This window comes from Bubalus kerabau, chromosome 19 (assembly GCF_029407905.1).
Source record: "Bubalus kerabau isolate K-KA32 ecotype Philippines breed swamp buffalo chromosome 19, PCC_UOA_SB_1v2, whole genome shotgun sequence".
Taxonomy (NCBI): domain Eukaryota; kingdom Metazoa; phylum Chordata; class Mammalia; order Artiodactyla; family Bovidae; genus Bubalus; species Bubalus kerabau.
The window spans coordinates 42,031,583-42,058,072 of NC_073642.1; the positions used below are offsets into that span (position 1 = coordinate 42,031,583).

At 38.4% G+C, this 26,490-nt stretch overlaps 2 protein-coding genes and 1 long non-coding RNA gene across 7 annotated transcripts in view; 1 reads left to right on the plus strand and 2 right to left on the minus strand.

Annotated features, from left to right (window-relative positions):
- Nucleotides 1-265, minus strand: part of LOC129634122 (uncharacterized) — a 51,285-nt gene extending 51,020 nt beyond the window's left edge. Inside the window, exon 1 of the long non-coding RNA XR_008705430.1 lies at nt 251-265. This is a non-coding gene — a long non-coding RNA (uncharacterized LOC129634122). The remainder of the gene's footprint in view (nt 1-250) is intronic.
- Nucleotides 191-13,991, plus strand: COCH (cochlin). 2 transcript variants are annotated; one of them, XM_055556103.1, is made up of 12 exons: nt 191-338; nt 1,326-1,386; nt 1,477-1,524; nt 3,697-3,853; nt 4,988-5,121; nt 5,620-5,682; nt 6,341-6,385; nt 6,484-6,631; nt 9,287-9,390; nt 10,088-10,314; nt 10,492-11,008; nt 13,747-13,991. In XM_055556103.1, exons 2-12 carry the CDS (start codon nt 1,353-1,355, stop codon nt 13,920-13,922), a joined length of 1,653 nt encoding a protein of 550 aa, XP_055412078.1. In that variant the 5' UTR covers nt 191-338; nt 1,326-1,352; the 3' UTR covers nt 13,923-13,991. The 2 variants fall into 2 exon arrangements, with proteins under 2 accessions (XP_055412078.1, XP_055412077.1); XM_055556102.1 differs by lacking the exon at nt 191-338 and adding an exon at nt 899-969.
- Nucleotides 13,992-16,982: 2,991 nt separating this feature from the next.
- The window catches only part of STRN3 (striatin 3), a 105,808-nt gene continuing 96,300 nt past the window's right edge, over nt 16,983-26,490 (minus strand). For all 4 annotated transcript variants that reach the window (XM_055556101.1, XM_055556099.1, XM_055556100.1 and 1 more), the window contains 3 exons: nt 23,709-23,816; nt 18,712-18,798; nt 16,983-18,629 (listed from right to left, as the gene is read on the minus strand). In XM_055556101.1, the coding sequence (XP_055412076.1) occupies nt 18,460-18,629; nt 18,712-18,798; nt 23,709-23,816 (365 nt within the window). In that variant the 3' untranslated portion in view covers nt 16,983-18,459. The remainder of the gene's footprint in view (nt 18,630-18,711; nt 18,799-23,708; nt 23,817-26,490) is intronic.

The window sequence follows — 26,490 nt, forward strand, 5'->3', positions numbered from 1 at the left end:
CCCGTTTCCTCACGTAAAAAGTCAGCAGGGTGAGAGAAATACAGGGTGTTAAGCACGTTCCCAAATCTTAAATGTATGCAACCACAGCAGACACCAGGTCTGGGAATTTGAAAGGCAGTCAGACACAAACGCTGCCTATTCTGGAAAAGAAGAAAAAGCAAATGTGATGCAGAGTCCGGGCTCCACGGGACAGTAGATGGAGCCGCGGAAGAAAAACCGACTCCGGCAGAAGCCAAGTCGGGAAACCAACTCGGGAGGCTGGATCCCTAAGATCCGAAAGATAACCAGTCCGTGGACGGGGTTCCTCACGAATACGGGGCACGCGTGATCACACCCAGGTTGGCCTGACTTTAGAAGTACACCGTAGGAACAAAGTAGGAACTTTGCTGCCACCGGGAGCACGAAGTTGGGAAGTTTGTTTCCGAGGCCGCGTGTGTACCTGGCTCTCCTGGGGCCCAAGGCCTCCGCGTTCGCGGCGCCGCCGCTCCCGCCGCGGGGACGGTGCGTGGGGACCACTCCTCCCCAGGCCCGAGAGAAAGGCCGGCTCCCTCGAGCCCTGGTGGGGTCGCCACACGTCGCGCAACCTCCCTGCCGGAGCGCGGTGCCGCCGCCGTCTCACACGCGTTCCGAAGGGCCTGACGCCTGCTCCCACGAGGTCCCCGGGCCTCCCCCCTGCTCCCACGAGGTCCCCGGGCCTCCCCGCCCACCCCCGGGGATGGACGCGGCGTCCAGGTGGCCGAGCCCCGCGCCGCGGGGGTGGCGCCTTGGCGCTGCTTCACCCCGGGGCGGGGCAGGGAAGAGGCGGGGGTGCGGGCGGAGGTGGATGGCCGCCACCCGGCCCCCGGGGACCCGCTCGCACCCGCTCCCCGCGCGCCCCCCGCACAGTGCTCATGCGCGCGGCGCAGCCTTTATAGCCGCGCGGGAGCCGCGCTTTCCGCACTCGGGCGCAGCCGGGCGGATCCGACTCAGGTGCAGAGCCCCCGGCGTCCGGGGTGGGCTAGAGGGTCCCTGCCGCCAGCCAGTTCTCTCTCCACTCTGTCCCTCGCAGCGTGTCTGTCTGTCTTCACAGCGCACGCTCCTCCTGGTCCGGGGTTGCACCTCGATTCTGCGTTTGGCTTGGTTTGCAGCCCGAGCGTCGCCTCCAGCTAGAGAACGGGGCACGAGCTCCCGGACAGCGGCCTCTCCGGGCTCCCCCTTTCCTTGGCCGCCCCTGGGTTTCCGAGGAGTGGGGTGGGAGGCGGGGAAGGGGGGGATCCCGCAGGCGCGGGCGGGCGCGGTGGGGGTGGGGACGCAGGGGTCTCTGTAGCATTCTCCGTCTCTCCCAGGTCCGAGTAGCCCCTCTTCCACCAACCATGTGGGCATCCTGGATCCCGGTTCTCTGTCTCGGTGGGTACGCGCGCCTCTCCCCGCCCCTTTCCCCTCGCACCGGGCGAGGTGGAAGCTGGAGTCAGCCCTCGCGCTGTCCTCTCTCCGCAGGTGTCTGTCTGCTGCTGCCGCCGGAGCCGGTAGGCAGCGAGGGAGCCGGTGAGTTGTGGGTCCCGGCTCGCTGAGCAGGGCTTCGTCCCGGTGGTGGGAGGGGCTGCGGGCCGGCTTGTGGAATCGCGCTCAGATGGAGCCGCTGGGCCAAGGCCGGGTACCGGAGTGAGGGCGCGAGGGCTGGCACTGCTGCGTGGCTCACCCCGTTCATACCCACAGACTGTCTACTCCAGCTTCCCCGTTTGTCCCTTGCGAAGGAGCTCCTGGGGTCCGACCGGGACAGTCTTCCCAAGGTGCGGAGAAGGAAGCCTCCCACATTCCCCTCCCCCCAGCAAGCCGAGCAGACTGTCAAGGCTAAGGAAACACTAGTCCCGGGTGTTCCGCAGCGTTTGGGATCAGGGAGAAGCCTTCAGACTGTCAGAGGAGACAGAGACAGAGAGAGACACACGTCGTTGTCCCATCTCGTTTGACCCTCTTTTTGTGCTTCTAGGAATGACCCCCTATAAAAGCATCTATGGGCTCATTTCACATTCGAGAGAATCTAAAAATAGTTTGTTCCCCATCTAGTAGTCTGAGTAAGGGTGTGTGGTTCGGTGTATTTTATACAATGTAAAAAGCAGACTCTCTTTTCAAAATCTATCCTTTATTTTCCTTGAAAGGAGAAATGAAGGTAAGTATTGCAGAGGACTGTATTCAGCGCCCCCTGACACACACACACACATACACACACACACACACACACACACACACACACTCTCTCACTCACTCACTCCTCACTCACTCACTCACTCACTCACTCACTCAGAGCTGGCAGCTAAAGGCTGAGCCTCTCTGGTGCGTCCGAAGCTGGGAGGTAGGATTGAGGCTGTTTGGTAACAGGCATGAAGCACGTAGTATGAGGCTGCTGGTTTGGGTAAGGATTTTAACTGGCCCAGCAATCTAGAGTGTTTCAGAGCATTCATAGTCAGCATTGTACTTTTCCTGGAGTCCTGCCTTCCCTTCCATGGATGTATACAGTCCAGGGTACAGCTTGGCACAGAGAGTTCTTAGAAGAGGCTCCTTGTTAGAGATAGGATCCTCAGTTGGGCAGTATGACCAGATAGTAATGCTATCTTGGGGGAAAAAAAAAAAACCACATTTTTTTAAATTATTAACATCTGTTTCAAAAAGGTTTGGATAACCACAATTTCCAGTGTTTGGAAAATAGTATTTAATAACAATATTTAATAATTCACTTTAATATTCACAGCAGATTGATGAATTAATATGTTTATTAAGGTATCTTGTTACATGTGGCCAAGGGCTTGTCTCTAACATCTTTTGTAGTAGTAATTGTGATTATTCATCAGGTTGATCATGTAAAACCTCAGTGTTAGCGCAGGCAGATTCTGTACTGTCTGAGCAGCCAGGGAAGCCCTCAGTATTAATGCAGGCAGATTCTGTGCTGTCTGAGCTGCTGGGGAAGCCCTCAGTATGTGCCTTCTAAAACTGCATTCACTGCCTCATCTCTCTCCCTGCACAGATCTGGAGCAGAAATAAGCTGGTTCAATTCAGATAAAAATGCTCTGTTCTGAAGGGGACTAACCTCTCTGTTTCCTGCCCTGCAAGAGAGGTAGAATTTTCCTTGAGCTGTGTGACCTTGGGCAAATTAACCTCATGGCTTTATTTATTTCAGCTAAAATGAATGGTTGAGCTAAATGGTATTCTTTAAAGTGAAGCATCTTTTGACTGATTTGCTTAAATTAAAATATAATTTTAATGCACAGCACTTGATGAAAACTGACATAAATGGCCCTCCGAAGTAAAGGATGACTTCAATTTGTGTGTGTCATGAAAATGTTCCTCAGAGGTTCAACCCAGATTTAATATCTTCACCTCAGGCAACTGTGTACACAATTATAATCAGAGTTGAGATTCTAGAATGAATTAATAAATGGCCAATGACTAACAGTATTTTCTAGTTCTCATATATTTCCAAACTAATAAGAACTGAGAAAATTCTCCCATTAGACTTTATAGTGACTGAGGACTAGATTAATTGGAAAACTTATTTTTGGCTTGCTAAAATCTGGAATGGTAGAAATCGTACCTAAGTCAATATTCTTAACAAAAAGTGTATAAATTAGGAAAGTAAAAATTTAATCTCACATCCTAGTTCCCCCACCACTTCTCACCTAAAAGTCCTAAGAATGGTTATTACATTCTCTCCTTTCTCTTCAGTTCCCATTGCTATCACATGCTCTACCAGAGGCCTGGACATCAGGAAAGAAAAAGCAGATGTCCTCTGCCCGGGCGGCTGCCCTCTGGAGGAGTTCTCCGTGTTTGGGCACATAGTGTACGCGTCTGTGTCAAGCATATGTGGCGCCGCTGTCCACAGGTAAGCCTGGATACACCAAGGGGAGAGGAGAACAAGTGTGATTATTTCCTTTCCCTCACTAGCCATCTGGACACCCCCTCCCACCTCGTCTTTCTTTTGGTACCAATCTTGGCCATAGAAGATGGATACATTTTTAAGAATTTCCTGGATCTCCTTGAATCACCAACTACATAAGGGAAGCTTTCTGAATAAAGGCAAATTGCTTTTTTTTTTTTTTGATAGCTTGCTTCCTGTGATTCTAAAACACTAGGGCTTCCCTGGTGGCTTAGATGGTCAAGAATCTGCCTCCTGTTATTCTAAAACACTAGGGCTTCCCTGGTGGCTCAGATGGTAAAGAATCTCCCTCCAATGCAGGAAATCTGGGTTCAGTCCTTGGGTTGGGAAGATCCCCATGGAGGAGGAAATGGCAACCCACTCCAGTATTCTTGCCTGGAGAATCCCATTGACAGAGGAGCCTGGTGGGCTACAGTTCATGGGGTCACAGAGTTGGACACGCCTGAGCGGCTAAGCACAGGAAAGATTCCTAACTATGTACTCGGAGTTTTTACTATACAGCAGTCATTATTTTAACTTCCAAGACAATGGTACAGCTCTACAAGGTAGGTACAATTTTACCCCATTTTACAGATGAGGAAATTGGATTCAGAGAGTTGTCAAGTATCTAGCCCAAGGTTAGTTACCATTGTTAGCAAGTGCCAGAGCTGGGACTGAAAACCCAGGTCTGCCTCCAGAGCCCATATTCATCACCACTCTGCTATCCTGCAAGAAAATGGCCAGGATGACACTTCTTTTCAATGAAGTCCAAGGACAGGTAGTTAAGTATTTTGGAAAACTAAGAAAATCATTTGACACTCTTAACTCTGATCCTCTGAGCTGTATGTAGGAACAGGATACTGCAAGTGTGTCCTTACTAATACTAAAGAAGTTTAACAGCATAAAACCATTTCCTTGGGCAGATTTTGTACCTCTGCACGTTTTTAAAAAGGTTGACAGTTTTTGAAAAGGTTGATGGCTTCCCTGCTGAACTGTTTTCTTGATTAGTCAGAGCAATAGATGCAACATAGCAGTATAAAGTCAGTCCAGTGCCCCTGCAAAAGTGTGGATAGAATCTCAGCTGCTATTCTTGTGTTGCAGGGGGGTAATTGGCCACTCAGGGGGACCTGTGAGAATCTATAGCCTGCCAGGTCGGGAAAACTATTCCTCAGTAGTTGCCAATGGCATCCAGTCTCAGACGCTTTCCAGATGGTCTGCTTCTTTCACAGTGACAAGTAGGTACAATTAAATTGTTCTTACTTTTGCATGAATATTTTCTCCCTAAACCCCAAAAACATTTTCTGCTTTTCTCAGCTCAAACTCTTTGACTCTGATGGAAAAACTTGTGATCAAGCCTGGAGAGTCAACTATGGGTTAAGGTCAGGGGATATGATGGGTCAGGGACACACTCAAACCAAACTTGGGCTAATGGAGGGAGAAATCATCTTGCTGCCAGAAGATGGCAATAGAAACTTGAATCGCCTGCAGTCAGGATGCCCTGACATTTAACAAATAACCCTAAAAAAAGAATGAGTGTGAATTCATTTTATGAATACCTCTTAAAAATATGATACAGTAGATTCATTTTGGTTCTTTGAAACTAGATGCAGCAACTACTCCTGCAATTGCACCACTCTATTACATTTATCATCCTATAGAACTCTAAATTATTCATTATTCTTTGATGGTAAAGAAGGAAGAGGGAAAACATAGTCTTCTTTTTATTTTAACAGAAGGCAAAAGTGGTATCCAGGAAGCCACAGGACAAGCAGTGTCCACAGCACATCCAGCAACAGGTATGAAATACAGAACCTGTCTCCTAGTTGCCTGACACAGCATTGGGAAGTTATAAATAAGTGTTATTGATAGACACTCTCCTTCTTTTTAAAATACTGATATTAAATAAACACAAAGCAAGTGTCTTTACTGGTATATTGAGTAGGGAAACTTTCAGTATTAAATTTCAAATTCCTTATCCTTTGTTTTCATTGGTAAACTCTGGTACCAAATGTTCTCTTGAAGTCCTACTGTTTCTCCCTGATTTGATAAACTGGTCTAAGTATCTTGAACTTCTTGTTCCATTTGTCATATAAAAAATAAATGAGTGCATGTCTATCTTAAAAATAGCCAGGGATCATCCTTTCAAAGACTGGCAATTTAAAGTCAAAGAAACTAAGAACATTAAAATCTAACTCTGAGTTTCCAATCCTGCCTCAATTGTGGGTTTGGGATATCAAAGTCATGGATTGGGGGCACATTAAATATGTAGGTCTACAGTCCTGACTTCTTTTTGGAGGCATTACTTCCCTATTCCAGAAAATCATGAGGAAATTGATTTTTAAAAAAAAATTTTTTTTCAAGAATGCCACTCCTTATCATGAGCTTTTTCCATGTGGGTTTCTTTCTGTGGAACTGTCTTCCTGTTGATAATGCCAAGTACTTCTTTTGTTTTAGGTAAACGACTAAAGAAAACACCAGAGAAGAAAACTGGCAATAAGGGTAAGAATCTGGATATCCATTTGGGAATATAACATTTTTTCTCTCTCCTTTCTTCTTCTTGAAACTGCTAATGGAAAGATTTGTTTGGGTGTTCACAGACTGTAAAGCAGACATTGCATTTCTGATCGATGGAAGTTTTAATATTGGGCAACGCCGATTTAATCTACAGAAGAATTTTGTTGGGAAAGTGGCTCTAATGTTGGGAATTGGAACCGAAGGACCACACGTGGGCCTTGTTCAAGCCAGGTACCACCCTTGAGAAAATGGAAGGAGACTTGAATGATGTCTTGAATGACAACAAATGATCCTTTTAGCGGGTACATTCATTTCAGTTTGGTATAAACATACTGAGTTGCAGACAGTCTGGATTCTCAAACTGTAGAGTCAGAATCTAAGACTGCCTGAGCAGACTGGTAAGTGCTTCCTCTTTTGGAATAAAAGGATTTCGAGAATTACATGCTACCATTTGAGGACCAGAAGGCAGGCTCAAGTCTTATTGCTTATATAGATTACCTCTGCACATCTACTTAGCTCAGTTCCTAGTTTCTCTGAAGGAGGAAGTTGTGATGTTTATTTCTCTTCCCTATCCTGTTGCTACTCTTTTTAGCTCTTTCCGTATTCCATTGATTGGCAATCTGAAGCTTAATCTTTTATTTTATAATACTATATACTGATGTCTTTTAGGATTATAATATGCTTATTAGAGAAAGCTTGAACAACATGTAAAACACACAAAAAACAAATTTCCTAAATATACCCCTCAGAGATAATCAATATAAAATGTTGTATTTCCTTTCAATATTTTAAGAAAATATTTGTTTATACTTATGTGCATTTCTTTTTCAAAAGTTCAGATTATAAACCTGATTTTTTATCCTTCAGTATTTTGAACATCTCATATCACAAATATTCTTCGAAAAATGAGTATGTTCCTTAGCATGATTTATTTAACCATTCTATTGTTTTTTCACACTTGCCCTGTGCTGAACATCCTGTGTCATCTTTGTGCCATCTCTGATGAGTTCATTAGGCTAGAGTCCCAGAAGTGAAATTGGGTCAAAGGGTTGTGACATTTTTAAGGCAGTTAAATTATTTTCTAAAAAGTTGATTCAGTTTAAACTACTCTCAGCAGTGTGTAAGGGTGTCAGTAGTAGTATTATGAATATTTATATTTCATTTGTTATGTTATTTTTTACAATTGGTTCTTAATTTAGATAGAATTTTTTTTAACTTTTGGTGTTTTTTTGGCCACGATACGTGGCATGTGGGATCTTAGTTCCTCAACCAGTGATTGAACCTACAGCCCCTGAAGTGGAAGCTGAGAGTCTTAATTGCTGGATCAACAGGGGAGTCCCCTAGATAGAATTCTTTCGTGTGAGAATCTTTACCTTTGTTGTTTTTAATACATAATTTAACCACTGTCCCCCCCAAAAATTGAGCTTCTTATTCTATTCAATATCAATTTATAACTTTAGACAAATGTTTCTTTGATATGTATGCTAATTCTAACATCTTTTCTACAATGCTTGGATTATAGTAGCTTTAGTGTACATTTTAACATCTCATAGGGCAAATTCCCCTCAATGTTTTCTTCTAATTTTTTTCTTTGCTGTTTTTATCCAATTGGTTTTTCAAGATGAAAGTCTACACTACTTTGTAGACTCATACAAAGACTGCTGCTGCTGCTAAGTCGCTTCAGTCGTGTCCGACTCCTCTCTAAACTTTCTGCCTTATAATTTTTCTATTTTACGAAGAACATTAAATACAGAAACTATGTCAAGTTTAAGTAGAATAAACGAATGTCTCATTAAGGATGCACAAATAAGACTAAACCACATAAATAATTTGGATAGTGGCAAAATGACCATAAAAATGAAAAAGTTATTGATTCATGACATCTGATTTTGTGACCCAACATTGTAATACCAGGTATGCAGAAATCATGCCACCAGAAATGCAGGAATACAATGAGTGCAAGACTTGTCCTTCAAAAATCTTGATTTAATGGCAATTGATAATGCTAAGATCTTAAAATATTGCACTGATGAAATTTTGACATCTCTAAAAACTAAACACAATAAATTATGCTGTTTTTACTCAACATGGGTTCTAATGAACAGAGTGGTTATAAAAGCTGAAATTTATGCTATGTAAATAGTAAAATTTACTATTAAATCTAAAAAATCTCAAATCTGTTAAAATATATGTAATTCTAAGATTGGCAAATGTCAATATCATCTAAGAAAAATTCATTATAACACTTTATAATTTGCTTATAAGTTACCTCATTTTAAAAATGTTGGCCTCAGTGTCACTGAAATTGCCTTGTCTGATCAGAAAACTGGGTTAATAGACCCAGACTGTTCAGAGCTTCCAAGGTCCCTCCCTGAAGCAGACTTAGCCTCACACCCACCTGTGATTCAATTATCTGGTGCCCAACTCTGCAGATTTTCATTGAGCTCAGTGCCCTGAGCCACTTGGTCCAGGTGCTTCATATAGTTGAGGAGTCAGGCAAACCTGAATTTTAAATGTGGTGTGTTTTTTTGGGGGGGTGGGGGGGTTAAGTTACCTAAATGTTTTGCACCTCCATTTTTTCATTTATTAATTGGGACAATAATTCCTACCTTGTAGAGTTATGATGAAGTGAGATTAGACTTGTAGCAGGTATTTAGCATATTACTCAGAATACAATAAACCCTCAAGGTAGCAATTGTTTTTGTTACATTTCTGAAAGCACCCTAAAACTTCAAGTAAAATGCCATACCTTAGTTGCCTGTATGCTGTGGAATTAAGAAACTTAGGCATTGTCCAATGTAAGAACTTTAAAAAAGGTACATAATGTTCCTTGTTTGTCTTTCCAATTCTCTCTGGATAACTTTTCTTTTCTTTTTTTTAACCTAGTGAACATCCTAAAATAGAATTTTACTTGAAAAACTTTACATCAGCCAAAGATGTTTTGTTTGCTATAAAGGAAGTAGGTTTCAGAGGGGGTAATTCCAATACAGGTAAGTACACTTTGGTATCTGGGAAGTGACACAGAGGTGGTTATAAATGATCAGATACATAAGACAGTGTTATGCTATTTTATATAAGCAGATGTGAACCTGTCCCCCTGGAATTGGTCTTGTTTAGGTCTGCACTTGATCATCTATTTAATTTTTAATGGAAAAGGTACCAAAGGGTTTACTGATATTGCTCATTAGAAAAACAAAAACATGACATCATGACTTATAATCCTCATATTAGATAGGGCAGATGTCACATTAGAGAAGTACCTGTTTAGAATGTTTAAAAGAAATGAAGATCAACAGACTCATCTAATGAACACAGATGTGACAGGAAGAACGAGAAAAGAACTCTGGACCTTCTGAGGGGAGATTTCCTGTTCTGAGTCTGTAATGGTACTAATCAGTCACTAAGGGGCTAGATGGAGAGAAGTGGGAATCAGTTCTGTGTTTCTGACTGGTGATTGATGTAAAGAAAGGAAATAGGCTTCTGGGAGGTGATGGGGGATGTGTGGGTTGTGAAGACAAAAAAATAGGGCTGATGGATAATTAAACTTTCCCATCTGATGCATCTGTTAAAGAAGTGAACTCCATGTAAGTTAAATTCTTAAACTTCCAAGCATGAAGTTGGTACAGGGACACAGAAATGTCATTTGAGCAGTGGTGCTGTTCCAGTTTGCTTCTTTTTCAAACCTAGGAAAAGCCTTGAAGCATACCGCCCAGAAATTCTTCACCGCGGACACTGGAGCAAGGAAAGGGATTCCCAAAGTGGTGGTGGTGTTTATTGATGGCTGGCCTTCTGACGACATCGAGGAAGCAGGCATTGTGGCCAGAGAGTTTGGCGTCAATGTATTTATAGTTTCTGTGGCTAAGCCTATCCCTGAGGAACTGGGAATGGTTCAGGATGTTGCATTTGTTGACAAGGTAAAGAGTTGAGAGATGTCTTCTAATATAGTAGTGCCTCAGTTTTGGACCTCACGGGGTAGTGCTGACTGGCTCAGATCTGGATTAACTTTGAACACTCAAGATTTAACATTTTCAGAATTTTAAAGAAACAACTTGTAATTCCTTTGGATATCTTTTATGTCTCTCTCCCATCAGGCTGTCTGTCGGAATAACGGCTTCTTCTCTTACCACATGCCCAATTGGTTTGGCACCACAAAATATGTAAAGCCTCTGGTACAGAAGCTCTGCACTCACGAGCAAATGATGTGCAGCAAGACCTGTTATAACTCAGTGAACATTGCCTTTCTAATCGATGGCTCCAGTAGTGTTGGAGAAAGTAATTTCCGCCTCATGCTTGAATTTGTTTCCAACATAGCTAAGACTTTTGAAATCTCAGACATTGGTGCCAAGATAGCAGTGGTACAGTTCACCTATGATCAGCGCACAGAGTTCAGTTTCACTGACTATAGCACCAAAGAGAATGTCCTAGCTGTTATCAGAAACATCCGCTACATGAGTGGTGGGACAGCTACTGGCGATGCCATTTCCTTTACTGTTAGAAATGTGTTTAGTCCCGTGAGAGACAGCCCCAACAAGAACTTCCTGGTAATAGTCACAGATGGGCAGTCCTATGATGATGTGCGAGGGCCTGCTGCTGCTGCACATGATGCAGGTAAGGTCCATGTCCTTTGTATGGGAAGGGAACTGGGAGGGCTTCAGTCAAATTTAGGGGTAAATATAGGCTTAAATATTTGGTGTACTGAACATCTACAGGATGGCAGTCACTGGTCTCGAGTTTTACCCAGTATTAACTGATTGTTGTCAGAGCAGCCCTACTAAATCTCATTCTATAGAAAAGGAAACATACACCAGTCTCACCTAGTAAGTGGTGAGGCCAATATTAAAACCCAGGCAGAGTATTAAAACCCCAAGGGACTGGGTGGTTAAGGCTCTGTGCTTCCACAAGGAGCACAGTTCTGATCCCTGGTTGGGGATCCCACATGTTGTGTGATGTGACCCAAAAAAAAAAAAAAAAAATTTTTGTAATCCTCTAAAAAAACCAAACCAAAACAAAAAACCCAGGCAATTACAGTTTATCATAGCTTACTACAAATCTATTTGATCATTTATCCTTTTAGTTTTCAATCTGGCATGGATTTTCTAAGATCACCAATAAAGACTAATCCTATTCTATTTAGATTTCCTTTTTATAGTCTCCCTCCCCAACCCCCCACTTTGAGATAATGAAATTCTATTATAAAAGGATATAAAAAGTTTCTTTTTCTTAACCTAACCTTAACATTATTGTTGGCAAAGACCACTAGTTCATGAAAACATTAAGCATGTGTGTTGCTGAGATCAAACAGGCCAACAAAAAGCTGAGATTCCCTTTCCTGGAATAAAAACTGAGTGATTGGGAGTCCAAAAATATTTAAAATACAAAAACGCTAACTTTGGAGGAGGGAATGAAGAATCTTACATTTTTCTATACTCCTCTGTGCTTCCTTTTCTCTACTTAATTCCTAATGACATCTCCTTCCCTGGTGGCTCAACTGGTAAAGAATCCGCCTGCAATGCCGGAGACCTCGTTTCGATGCCTGGGTTGGGAAGATCCCCTGGAGAAGGGAAAGGCTACCCACGCCAGTATTCTGGCCTGGAGAATTCAGTCCATAGGGCCACAGAGTTGGACACAACTGACCAACTTTCACTTCATTTTATACATTTATTAGCACCTCTGCTAATGCACTTGTGTACTTATACAGGTATTGATGGAAGTTTATTAAGTAGGACAGAATGGATACATGAAATTTTATATATACATTGGCTTATTTCTATACATCTGGCTTAATGTATTCAACTAACTTATGTTGAAGATCTGTTTGCTATCATACTCCTTAAAAGTATAGCTTATTCAATTTATGCTAACAGTACTGGATTTAGGCTAAATAAATTCAAATATTTCCTCCCTATATGATTAATTGAACTTAAGGAGGTTGGGCCACACTATTTTCATGAAAGTTCTTGTTTAGTGATAGTGAAGTGAGAGTTAACAATAGTCAGAAAAGATGGGCTTTCAGGGCTAGGTCACAGTTGTTTTGCTTTAACTTCAATTATATACTGGCCCGGACCTAAACAATCTGAACTTGAACACAGAATGAAGAGTGACGAAAACTGAAGGGGAAAAATTTTGACTTTTTTTTGCCAGGGAGAGGGGAAGGATTGATTAGCTGCTGCTGCTAAATCAGAATTATCTCAAGTAGCTCTTACATCATCTAAACCTGCTTCATTTATATCTTAAGTATTCACAACTGTGAGTACTTTACATAACTAGAAGGAGGCTGAAGCTTTGGATAGGAGGGGAGTAGCTATTTTAGAAACTCTCACAACTTTATGGGGATTTCACTCGGTAGATACAGATGGTAGTCTCCATTTCATAGATATTTATTTCTGGATGTTTTCATGTTAATATTTTGGCCATGTTACATGGCATGCAGGTTCCCCAACCAGGAACTGAACCTTCACCTCTTGTAGTGGAAGCGTGGTCTTTAACCACTGGACTGCCGGGGGAGTCCCTGGCTGTTTTTACCAGAAAACTTTTGCTTTGAGATTAAAGACTTTTTTTTTTTTTTTTTTTAAATATTGGCCAGTTTGCTAATGTAACACATACAGAATGAAATGGGAGAAAGTTATCATTCAACAGAGGACTAGTCATCATTCCCGATAAGAGCTTTAAAAGACTTACCTCATTTGTATGCCACATGTTCTGTGTCTTTCTTTCTTGCTGTATTATACTGGCCATGACTCCAGAATGATGAATAACTGAAGTGAGGACACCAGGTAGTCCTTTCTCATGCCAAACTCAGAGGGGAAGTTTTCACCATTTCACTAAATACGTTTGTTCTTATTTTTAGATTATCAAGTAAAGAAAGCTTCCTTCTCTTGCTAGCTGTGTACTGTCATGAATGGATGTTGAATTTTGTTATCAAATTATTTTTTCCTTTCAGTGATCATGTATCTGTTAAGATGGTAAATTACATTGATGGCAAAACTTCTGGTTCTGACTAAATTGATTAGCCAGTCTCATCACAATGACTATTAAAAACCTACTCAATAATTTGGTACAGGGGATTTACTTCAGGCATTTTAAGGCAGTTTCGTGTGCAACTGTGTACTTATGTGTGAAAAATATATACATGTAATTTTATGCTTCCCTTGGTTAGGAAGATCCCCTGGAGAAGGGAATGGCAACCCACTCCAGGATTCTTGCTTGGAGAACCCCCATGGACAGAGGAGCCTGGTGGCCTACAGTCCATGGGGTTGCAAAGAGTTGGACACGACTGAGCAACTCATGTTGTAATTTTATGCAACTGTAACTTGGTTTTAATTCACTTAAAAATACTTCCATTGTAGGTATCACCATCTTCTCTGTTGGTGTGGCTTGGGCACCTCTGGATGACCTGAAAGATATGGCCTCTAAACCAAAGGAGTCCCATGCTTTCTTCGCAAGAGAGTTCACAGGATTAGAACCAATTGTTTCTGATGTGATCAGAGGCATCTGTAGAGATTTCTTAGAATCCCAGCAATAATGGTGACATTTTGACAACTGAAAGAAAAAGTGCAAGGGGATATAATGTATAAGTTGTATTCTAATAATACTGAAATACTACATAGCATACTAAAATCAGAGAAAACTATTATATTAAAGATGGCAAAAATGTAAGCAAATAAGCATTCATTTAAAGATACCTTCTAATTACAATTTAGGCTTGATTGTTCAGAACGCTTCATCATCACGATCCTTAGAATCTCAGGAAAGAGACAGTGTAGATTATTAAGAGTTCTATTTTAACATGCATATTAAATGTATAAATATACAAATTCTATACAGCTCAATAAAAGAACTTGATATTTAGACCCAAAGCAACATTCCTTCTCTAATTATTACATATATAAGGAAAATGAAAGACAAATAGAAAAAATATATTTTGACCCAAGTAGATGTCTTCAAGTCAATCAACAACATAGATGTTACTTAATATCCTAAAGTTGTAATTACAGATGAAATGGAAGTGATTTAGGTTATCAAGCCTCTTTTGCAGTGTATTTTCAAAACTTATAGTAGATACCACACTGAGCAAGACAGCAGCATTTGCCTGGTATTTTTCTATTTATATCCTTAATTTTATTGTGTATTGATGTATTTGGCTTGTACTCTAAAAGTCACCAATGTATTGAAAAAAAATTAAGTTGGTAAAATTTTACTTACCACTTAGAAGCATTTAGCTTTAAAGAAAAGCACATCTTCCAAACAGCTGAACTGCAGCAAGGACTATTTAAGCAATAAAACTGCTAGTGACTTAAGGTGCCTGACTTACTATTCTACGTGTCTCTCCCTAGGGCATGATAAAATTTCTTTACTTCATGTGGAAAGACCAACTGAGTTGTTTCTTAAAATCACTTAATAAGACTTTTTTTTCAATTACTTATTGAATGCCTTCTGTTCTAGGCATTATTCATGGCCAGTACCAGGTTAAACAGCAGCAAATACTTTTGAGTACTTTGTTCAACAAAGTTGTTTTGTTATGAACAGTATTTTTACTGTTGTGAAGTTGGTTCCTAAGAACAGCGATCCAAACTCCCTTAATGTAACTATCAGTACCCCACCAAGAACTCTCCCCAGATAGACGTGCTGTCATAGCCTATCCCATCTTCTCTAAGACCCAGTTTCCTATTTCCTCTCACACATACACTGATCTTATATGAAATGGTTTACAACCACCCAAACCAGTTAACCTGGCCAAGATGTTAACTGGTTGGAATATTACTCCAATAAATCTTTTGAATTTAACAATTTTATAGTCTGTGTAAAAGGAATGAAAGGGCTATCTATCAAAGGCAGAAGTGAAATCATCTTTGACACTATATAAAAATTTGACAAAAGAGAGAATGTGAAGTCAATGACTCCCCTGACCACCACCCCCTGCCCCTTATAAGCCACAAATATGACCAATTCATGTAACAAGAACTTTCATTTAGCAACAGAAAAACAGGTTTAACATTTTTTTCCACAATAGACAACTTTCAGCTGAGAAGACCACTCTTTAAAATATTTAAACAAATCCCCATCCTCTAGTCATTCGCTCTTTTAAAAATTTTACAAGGAACAAAAGTTTTGAGGTAACCTGGGAAGCTTATATTTTGACTTGAAGAGTAAGAATAGAGCATAAATGAACACTTGAAGATACTATCAACTTTTTTGAGGTCAAAGGGTTAACAACTAAAAAGAGAATTTTTAAAACGATATAATTAAACTTTGCAGGTATGCCTAATATCAATTATGCTAGCCCATTTATAACCTTTAATATATTAAATGACACTTTGGTATTCAGTGGATAACTTAGAGAATATGAAAAAAGTACATGAGTAATATGAAAATATTAAATACTGAAAAAGTTAACATGTGAAAGTCTGTATATAAAAATATTCTTAAACTTTACATATAAATCATCATTTACTAGTCAAATGAATCTACATAATTTCCCGTAAGTCACAAATGAAAGCACACAAAATGAAAATGATATTCTTTTGCATCCTTTTAGTCTCTTCCAAATGTTTAATATTGTAGAGAAAATACAACCAAAGTAGATAAGAGAAAAACATATACTGATACTGTTTTTATGCATTTCGGTTTTAACACATTCCAAAAATGGTGTTTATGCACTGCCATAACGATAACCATATTTCAGTTAAAACAGTAATCATTGCCTTGGAACAGCTGCCAGAAACAATAATAAGCTTTGGAAAACTTGCTGTTAAATTATTTTAAAAACAAAGGGGTGGCGGGAAGAGGAAAACAAAATGCATCTCTAAGTTGAATCTTCAACTGAGAAAACCAAAACCCCAGTATTTTAAGGAAAACTTTTAAAAAGTTTTAGTGTTTCACCAGCCATGACTAAAATTGCCACTTGAATTTTTATGGTAGGTGGCAAAATATCTCAAAGTATGTATAATGTATTTATTTATTTTTTTGCAGTAGGCATAGAATGCCTACCATTAGGCATATTAGAATAGAATTTGCCAAGTTTTTCTAATGTTTTCAAAGTTTTCTAATGTTACCTTCTAAGTCCATTTGTAATTCCCTTCAAAGAAAAAGGAGATTACTTTTTGAAGGAAAAGTGTGAAGATACTAATACTTAACATCACTTATGAGGATAAATTTTAATTAACGAGTAATACAGTTTATTCTCTGCTGAACTTTTCTGTGGGAAATAGGTTTGGCTGGATAGGAAAAACAACAACATTAACTGAAATTCAGACTTAATAAAGCAGTAGGATATCTTAAGGATATGATACAAAACTGTGTCTCTGCAACTTGTTTTTTTTGGGGGGGTTATTTTGAATTATCTAAACGTCAATAGATTTTTTTTTAAATCCCCAAATGGGGTGAAATACTTTAACAAAACATTCTTAGTAGTATTAACTGTTCTAATTTTGTTGAAGATTATCAATAAACAGTACAAAATTTAAAAGAAGAACATAAAAATGAAGGACTCACTGAGAAATCATCTCCATTACCTAGTTTAACAATGGAGAATAAAGTATTGCACTTTATTATTCAACACAAAATAATGTAGCCAACAGTAACATACAGGTACACAATTTAATATTTATTATATGCATTTTATATACATTATTTTTCAACAGCGGTACGTTTGCTATGTGGTACAATCTTAAAAATTTGCTGATTCATAGTTTGTAAAACAAAAACCTTACAAAACTCATCAAAACTCGCAAACTGATCAGAAAAGTTTTTTGGAAGACTAGAAAAAATACTTTATTGTCTTAATCATGCATTACACAAACAAAATCTTTAGTTACACCATAAAATTAAGCACATCTGAAAAAATAAAACAGGGATAACTAGTCCAAACACAGCAGATTTCTGTATCCTGATTCAACTATTTTTGTATCCTATTTGTATTTCAAATTTTACTCCAAATATTTTAAAACAAGATAGTTTTGTCTGGAATCATGGTAAACCAAGATATGTATCTAGGGGGAGTCACCTTGGTTTGTAACTTAAACTATAAAATATTCCATTTTTAGTCTATTTTAGACTATCAAAGAGTTCCAAAATAGATATACAGGTTCCTTTAGCACATTAATAAAAGGATATAAAGACCAACAAAAAGTGAAATAAATAATAGGCTATTAGCAAGATGGATAATCCTTGATAAATAAACTTGTAAATACAGTAAGATGTACAAAATATCACATAGTGATAGGATGCCAAGATTAGTTTTTTTATTTTTTTATTTTTTAAGAGTTCATTTGGAGTACTAAACCCCACCGTTTCATTTTAATACACTTAATAGTCCTTGGTTTAAGAAGACAGTTACGTGAAGATGATGGTGATTTAGCATCTTTATGGAAAGACTTAGCTGAGCTGTATTATGCAAAAGAAGGAAAGAGTGTGGTTACGCGGCAGCGGGTCAGTGAGATCTCTGTGTTTCAGGGTTGTATAATGCAGAAAAACTTCAATACAATCTTGAGCACTGTTGTGACAGGCTAAATATATAAAAAGACTTATAAAAACTAGAATTTTATCCAAACATTTTGTGCAACTAATGCTAAAATATCTTAAGTTAAATTTTCTTTCTTTTTTTTAAAGCAAAATAAGTTTAAAAGGGAATCTGTGGCATTCAACCGATAAACAGAAGATCACTAAGAGATGAAAAAAGCTACTCTTGGAGCTCACTTCCCCCCAACAAGAGCACCACATTCCTAACCCTAAGGCAGCACACAGAGTCCAAAACAAAAGTCTTTTTATCAGATCAGACTCCACATTGGCTTAAAGATACCTAAAAGACAGACATACGCTCAGTTCATATCCAGTACAGGCCACAAATAATGGAGTCCTTTTTTTGTCCCACGAAATACAGTAATTACAATTAAATTAATGAGCCTGACGTTAAGATGTGATTTCCACCAATTTATGCCTGCCCAAATAGCCTTCACCAGGCAGATCATATGTAGTGTCATATCATTAACTTTTTTGATGGCAGTGATGCAGACCCTTTGTGTCCAAGCAAATCTGCTGTTATGGTGAGAGTTTTTGTTGATTCACACAAATACTTTGGCAAGGGCATCAGCCCCTGCACTAGCAATGTATGCTTTTGATGGATGGAAAGCAACATCATAAATTGATTCATCTAGTTTCTTCCTATGTGCTGTTATTTCCTGCACACATGTCTTGCTGTCCAAATTCCACAATCTAATAGAACAGTCATGGCCTGTAAAAGAATAAATAAAACATGTTACTTAGTAATAATTCTATTATAAAATTTGTGGGCAGGACAGGAAGTTCAGACTTACTTCCAGACATCAAATAGATTCCATTAGGATCTACTGCTAGGCTTGTAACAGCATCCAAATGAGCTACCATAGAATGGATCATTTTACCTAAATAAAACATAACAGAGATTAAGTTTTCAAATAGTTACTAACTTGGGCAATCAGAAACCATAATACAGCATCAACATAAAACAGTCTCAGCAACAATAAACAACATATAATTTACCATTTTAAACATTTGAGAGGGTACAATTCGGTGGCTTTTAGAACTTTCATCATGATGTAGAATCATCACCATTATCTAGTTTAGAACATTTACATCTCTGCAAAAGGAAACCCTGTACCCATTACACAGTCACTCCCCATTCCTCCTCCCAAGTCCCCGTAAGCACTAGTGTCTTCTCTCTGGACTGGCGTATTCTGAATGCTTCATACAAACGAAATCGTACAATAACATGTGGCTTTTTGGGTCTGCCTTCTGTCATTTAGTTCCTCCACTACAGTAATATTCTAAAGAGAATTTTAATTCTAATGCAGAACTTTTCCAATTACTTCAAAAGACATTTGTGTAACATGAAACTGATGGTATTTGATAGTGGAAAACAATGATTATAGAGCTGCATTAAAAGTTTAAGGCCATATAAAGGGGAATTAAGAGTGAAAACAGAATCTTTCTCATTAAGAGATGCTTTATTTAAGAGACTGTTTTATACACAGAGTTAATGTTAAATCACCAGAGAATACATTCCTATCTAAAGATTCTGATAGCATCATTCATCTTTTGAAATGTCAATCATTTTATATATAAGAAGCAAGAAAGGGGAGAAGGGTGGGAGTACATCAGAGAAATTACTCTGGATTTCCCCAGATAGTAACAAAAGCACTATTCTAGAAAATGTAATTTAACTTCACTGAATTCTTGGCAAGCAAACAGATTCAATACTGAGTTGAAATTTAAAAACAAGTTGTGAATATAAACTGTGTTGCATACTTTGGGGCAAGGGCATCAGCCTCTGCACTGGCAACATACACTTGTCATGGTTGAAAGGCAATTTAAGTCAATTCACTCAAGAAACAATAAAATGGCAAATACTGGTATCTTAAAAAATTTCCTTCCTTTTGGAGAATGGATACATATATACAGATGGCTGACTCCCTTTGCTGAAACTATCCCAACACTGTTAACTGGCTATTCTCCAATATAAAATAAAAAGTTAAAAAAACTTCCTCTCCTTTCATTCAGCAATGAGTCTTTATTACTCAAGTGCCTGGGCTTCTCCTAATGAGAGATGGAGGTCTTTCTCCAGAATTCTATTTACAGTCATTTGATATGCTGCTTGTCCCCTGAAACATTCCACACTGAGACATGAAACAGACCTACTTTTGTCATCTGCCATGGGGCTTCAGTCACTGACCTGAACACAAACCCACAACGTAATCAAATGTGCAAAAAGTTACTCTGAAGAATATAAAAAGTCTGCGACTTTCTGGCAATACTAAATGCTTATCAATTAAAAACAAAATTAGTCTCTCGTCATTTAGGCCACATTTGTCTGTTTTTCATCAATATTAGCAGCGTAACCATAACAATTTCTCTCTACTATCCTGAGAAACAGAAAAATCATTCAACATACTATTGTGCTAAGTTGCTTCGGCTGTGTCCAACTCTTTGCGACCCTATGGACAGCAGCCCACCAGGCTCCTCTGTCCATGGGATTCTCCAGGCAAGAATACTGGAGTGGGTTGCCATTTCCTACTCCAGGGAATCTTCCTGACCCAGGGAGCGAACCCATGTCACTTTCGTCTCCTGCATAGTCAGGCGGGTTCTTTACCCTAGCGCCACCTGGGAAATATCACAACATACTATTAGTCCAACATTATTCATCTACTGGTTCAAGACTCTATTCTTCTCAATATTAAAAAAAAAAAAAAAAAAAATTCAGAGTATGAAGAGCTGGCCTCCAGCCCAATGACCTCAAAACATCAGGGGGATAACTATGAAGTATCATTAGCTTCCCTTAAAACATTAATTCTGTGATGGTGACTCTTAACTCACAGATCTAGTTCTGACTTCTCTTGTGAGAATGACTGTACATCTCCTATGTTTATCATGTCTTAAACCAAAGAATTCTTTCATCCCTAACTATGACATGTTAAGTCAATTTAGAGTTAACCCTCCTCTACATAGTCCTGAAGTCACTTCAAAATGTGAGTGACCCTTCAGATTGCACCAATTATAAGGAGGTGCAATTCTGAATCAAGCTGGATGTTGGGTTTCCGCTAGTGACCACAGAAGTCAAAGTTTCTGACCCTTCCTTCACCAGCATATATACGCAGCTTCTCACATTTAACCGAATTCACCTTTGTTCCACGGCTCTGCCACCATCTCTCTTCCCCTACCAAGATTCTTTTTTCCTATAACTTAGGGAAAAAAGGACACATGCAGGCACTGATTCTCTCCTCCCCAGCACCTTAAGCCCTCTGACTTGTACAATCTATGAAATTAAGAAACAGATTGATACCAATGTCTCACTTACAGAAAGCAATATACCACTTGTAAGATTCGAGAGGACAGGACACTTTGTTTTATTCACCAAAGATCAAGAAATGTGCTGAGGATATGGCAGATACTCGTAAGTTTTGCTGAATGAATGAGGCCTTAACCAATTCAGGACCCTCTTCCTCCAACTCCCCCGCATTCCTCAGAGGTTCACCCATTAGCTAAGTCTTGGTCACAGCATAGGCAATTCAAATTTGTGTCTCTACCAAAATTTCAAAAATCACAAGCCCTAAAGATCTCTCTGAAACAAACAGTATAAACTGAAACTTCTAAATCCTCTGTAGTCAAGGATCTACCATACAGTGTGACTTGAGTATCTTTCTAAACCAATATTGCAAATCCCTGGTCAAATATTCAAGTGGTTTTCAGAGTGCATAGTGTAAACTAAAATCCATTATTCTTAGCTTGGCTCTGAAAAATCTGGCTCAGTAGTTTCTGCTTTCCTTCTCCAAACTTACTTACCTCTTTGGCTTTACCTATAAGAAACTTCTGTTTCCAGCCCAAATTCCCACGTCTGTGCTTCTACTCAAAATATACCCTTATCTGGAATTTCCTACTAACTTCTTCACTTAAAAACAAATAAAAACCTTATCATTCTTGCAAGGAAAAACTCAAACCTTCACTCTATGAAGACTCCTTTATCTTACTGCATTATGCCTGAGCATGTGTACGTATGTATGAGTGCATATGCACTCACTCACACTATTTTCCCCAGGCAACAATAACACCTCAGAAAGCAGAAATAACTTCTACATGATAGTAGTAGCCAGTGCAGTGCAAACTACTAAATGTACTTTTACTGTTAAAATCTAAATACTCATTGAGTCCATTCACACAATCAATTTCTATAATGTTTCAGATAAGAAATCCAATAAATTACTATTCATTTGATAGAACAGTATACTATTAAAAATTTAGCTAACCATCAACACCAGTTATAGGGATATTTGAGTGTATCATATTTAAATGAATTGCCAGTTTTCAAGATGAATTTCGTTAAAAAGAATACATATGAACTCAATTTACAGTTACACTCAAGGGTTGTATATATGTGTATCTCTGTGTATGAGAAAGAGAAAATGAGAGTGAAAATTTCCATTGTTTAGAGCCTAGTGCTTTAATTATCTTCGCATTACAGATAAGGTACTAGCTAGTTAACACAGAGAATTAATTGGTAGAATTTGTAAACAATCTAAAAGTCTACAGGCACCTTATTTCTGATTTCTGCCAGACAAAAAGCTCTAAAGAATCATTTTTCCTTTTATTATTACTACTAAAATTCCTGAACCTTTCCTTACAAATGTAAACTTGCAATAATTAATACAAAGTATCTTTTTAGAAATATAGTAAAGGAAATTATCTCTCTGCTCTTGCAGCAAAGGAAGATCTTTAAGCTTCATAAAAATGTTTAAAGAATTGATTTGATATAGTGTTAAATTGAGACATTCACATGAATATGAATCTTCTTTCCTGTGCAACATATAGACCTATGAGTCTCCATTCTCTTCTCAACTTGTTCTACTGAGTTCAGGAATCTGTCCAAGAAAAGTGTTATTTGAAGAAAGATATTTATCTAAAACTCAGACTAAAAATTACAACCATGTCCTATGTAAGCTACAAAGAAAAATCTGTAGTTCTGATTTATTGTCTTGCTTGATAATTTGTTGTCCTGCAATAATGTTTCAATTAACACTTTAGTTTCTTATTTGGAAGTCTTTCAATACTTCTCTACTTGTTTTAGCTTATCAAATAAGTCTCTCTTTGCTATCAGACTTTTCCCGAAAGAGAGCAAACAATAATACTTTACAAAGTACTTTGGGTAACGACAAATGAGACAGATATCCTTAAACAAACGATTCTATGACCAAATTAAAATTTATGATTTCTATATAATTGGTATGCTTCCTTACAACCAAAAAGTACAGGAAAGATGACAATAAACAACTGCCACTATATCATAATTTCATCCACTGATAATTTTAAGAACATATTTAAAATGCCCAAACCAGAAAGTGATCTTCTATGTTATACTAATTCACAACAGAATATAAAGATAAAAATTTCAAACAGAAGGGTTTATAACTGTCATCACATAAAGAAATCTTAATAGGTAACAAGATATTTTGGGCTTCCCTGGTGGCCCAGACAGTAAAGAATCTGCCTGCAATGTAGGAGACTGGGGTTTGATCTGGGTCAGAAAGATCCTCTGGAGAAGGAAATGGCAACCCACTCCAGTATTCTTGCCTAGAGAATTCTATGGACAGAGGAACCTGGCAGGTACAGTCCATGCGCTTGCAAAGAGTCAGACACGACTGAGCAACTTGCACTAACAAGGCTAAAAATTAACAAACATTGTAAGTGTGCTACATTAACTAAAGCAAAAATCTGAGTTAAGACAGTTTAACGTGGCAATTTTCAAGCTAGGAAGTCAATACAGAAAATAAGATAACCTACTTACCCGTTTTATTGTCAAAAAATTTGATGTGTCTATCTTCATGAGCAGTTATTGTAACAGGAAGTGTGGGATGACTTACTACTCTGTTAATGTGATTACTGGATTGTAAACCTAAAAAACAAAGGAGGAAAACACACCAAAATTCAAACCTTCAATGTACTGTGGAATCTAAAGAAAAAAAATACAAACAAAACAAAACCAGATTCACAGACACAAGGGACACATAGGTAGTTGCCAGACAGGAGGGGAGCGAGCGGCAGGGCAAGAGGTGAAGAGGAGTAAGAGGTACAAACCTCCAGTCACACAATAAATAACCCAAGGTAATATCATATACAGCATAAGGAATATGGTCAATAATATTTCAATGAGAAACATTACGTAGTATACCTAGTTTAATATTGTCCATTAACTATATTTCAAATAAAAAAGAAACAAAAACTTCAATTAGAAGTTAAATGGTGGCCTTTGCAGTCTTACCAAAACATAAGAATCACTAAAAACTAAAGCTTTTATATATATAAAACAAAAAATACGAGAAATAAAACTAAGATTCTAAAGATACAATTTCTCAAAAAATATATAAGCTAGTATGTCTTATAATGTGGATGGATAGCACTATGCTCAAGTTTAGAAAAAAAACTGGAAGTATTTTAATGCAGACTGTCAATATAGGGTGGTTCAGAATTTTTAAATTATCCCAAATCCACAAATCATTGCTTTTAATAAATAGTCCATACAAGAATTAAGAGTCAGTTAATGAAGGAAAAAATTCATAAGTGATAATTAGGTGTTGGCAAGAACAAACCCTATCCCTCCCACAATGACCAAAAATCCCGAAGAACTGGAATTGATGTTCTTAGGAATGAGACCTTTCTTTACTACCAAGTTCTTAATTTTTGTTCAGATTAGAGATGAAGGAGAAAAGAGAGATCAAAACTAATGGGAAAATATTGTCAGCATTTATTAGACTAAGTAAATCGATCATTCTATATGTATACAAGAACTCTTCACTGAACTTAAACACACTGAAAAAAATAATCTGTGTAAGAGGAAGAAACTAGGGTTGAAAAAAGACACTACATATAATTTGTTTTTAGATTTGATCACAGAACCATTTAAATATTTTTTTATAACTATAAAATGACTTTTAAAAGAGCAATCATGAAAAATCAGAAGTAAAACTAAACAAATGAACTTAACTGTATAGTCAATTGGTATTATAAGCACAAGTGACTTTTTAAAGCACAGTAATTAGATTGTCTGTATCTAGTAGAATATACCCTCTATTAGTAACCAAATTCTTTTTGGTGGTATTGCAATTATTATTCTGAGATGACTTTATCTGTACTGTTAGATAAATGAGAAATCATGATCATTTTGCAGAGAATCAAGAGTTTTGATATTTTTAAAATAAGATAAAAATATAAAACCAATGAGATAAATCTGAATCATTATTGGAAGCATCTGAATAAAATTTATCAGTCTTTTTCTTTACTAAAAATGTACTCTTCAGCTTTGTCTACTGAAAAAGTCTAAACCAATGGCCAACTCAAGAGCCATGAAAGCCATGAGGACTGACTCAATAGCAGAGCACCTATCTTGTAGTCTCTAAATGTCATTTTCCACTAAAAGAAACCATGGCTCCTTAGAGAAATGGTCCATTTCAGATCTGGGGTGCAAAATGAACAAGATGAACCTAAAACATCTTGTCATACCAGAAAGAAAAGCATCAACAACTAACAGGGTTATATCAAAAGGGGAGACTTAGGAGCCAACCTGAATAAGCTCCCACTGGCCAAAGATGAAATAATATGAGTAGCAATAAGGATAATATGTAACAGACTGAAATACATAAAATGCACTTATTCCAAGATAGATTATAATAATATGAAAAACAACACCCCAAAGACTCACTTCACTGGTCACCTTTGGAGGACACTAGGGAATCACTTTGGAGAAGGCAATGGCAACCCACTCCAGTACTCTCGCCTGGAAAATCCCATGGACGGAGGAGCCTGGTAGGCTGCAGTCCATCGGGTCGCTACGAGTCGGGCACGACTGAGCAACTTCACTTTCACTTTTCACTTTCATGCATTGGAGAAAGAAATGGCAACCCACTCCAGTGTTCTTGCCTGGAGAATCCCAGGGACGGGGGAGCCTGGTGGGCTGCCGTCCGTCTATGGGGTCGCATAGAGTTGGACACAACTGAAGCGACTTAGCAGCAAGTAGCAGCAGCAGCAGGGAATCACTTCATCATTTTAAAAACTAGTAAATAAAGGGGAGGAGTGTAAAGTAATCATTTATCTTGCCTTTCCTTTATAATTGCTAACTCCAGGTAACCAAATTACTGATGAGGGTTGTTCTTTCTTACAGAAGCAGTCTAGCTAATATGTGTAAAAGAAATGATAAAATTAGAAAATTATTTTTGAACAGTTAATGAATTAATGGATCCAAGCAGTGATTAGAAACTAAGAGAAAGACAGACCAAAGAATATTTACTTCTGATAAAAATTCACAAATTACATGAAATAGTCTTGTCAGAAACATTTAAAAACTTTAAAAAGAAGACAAATAAAATTTTGACCCTGAATGTGAATAAGCCTCTAGATCTACAAAATGAACAGGAGGAGCACATTAAATGATACCACAAGGATGCAACTGGTAAAACTCAAACTATGGGAAACTCAACCCAATTTCTTCAGTTAAAAAAAATGCAAGGGAAATATAGAAGATAGAGGGGGAATCTACATGAAAACAAACGTGAGAGACCTACCAACCAATCACA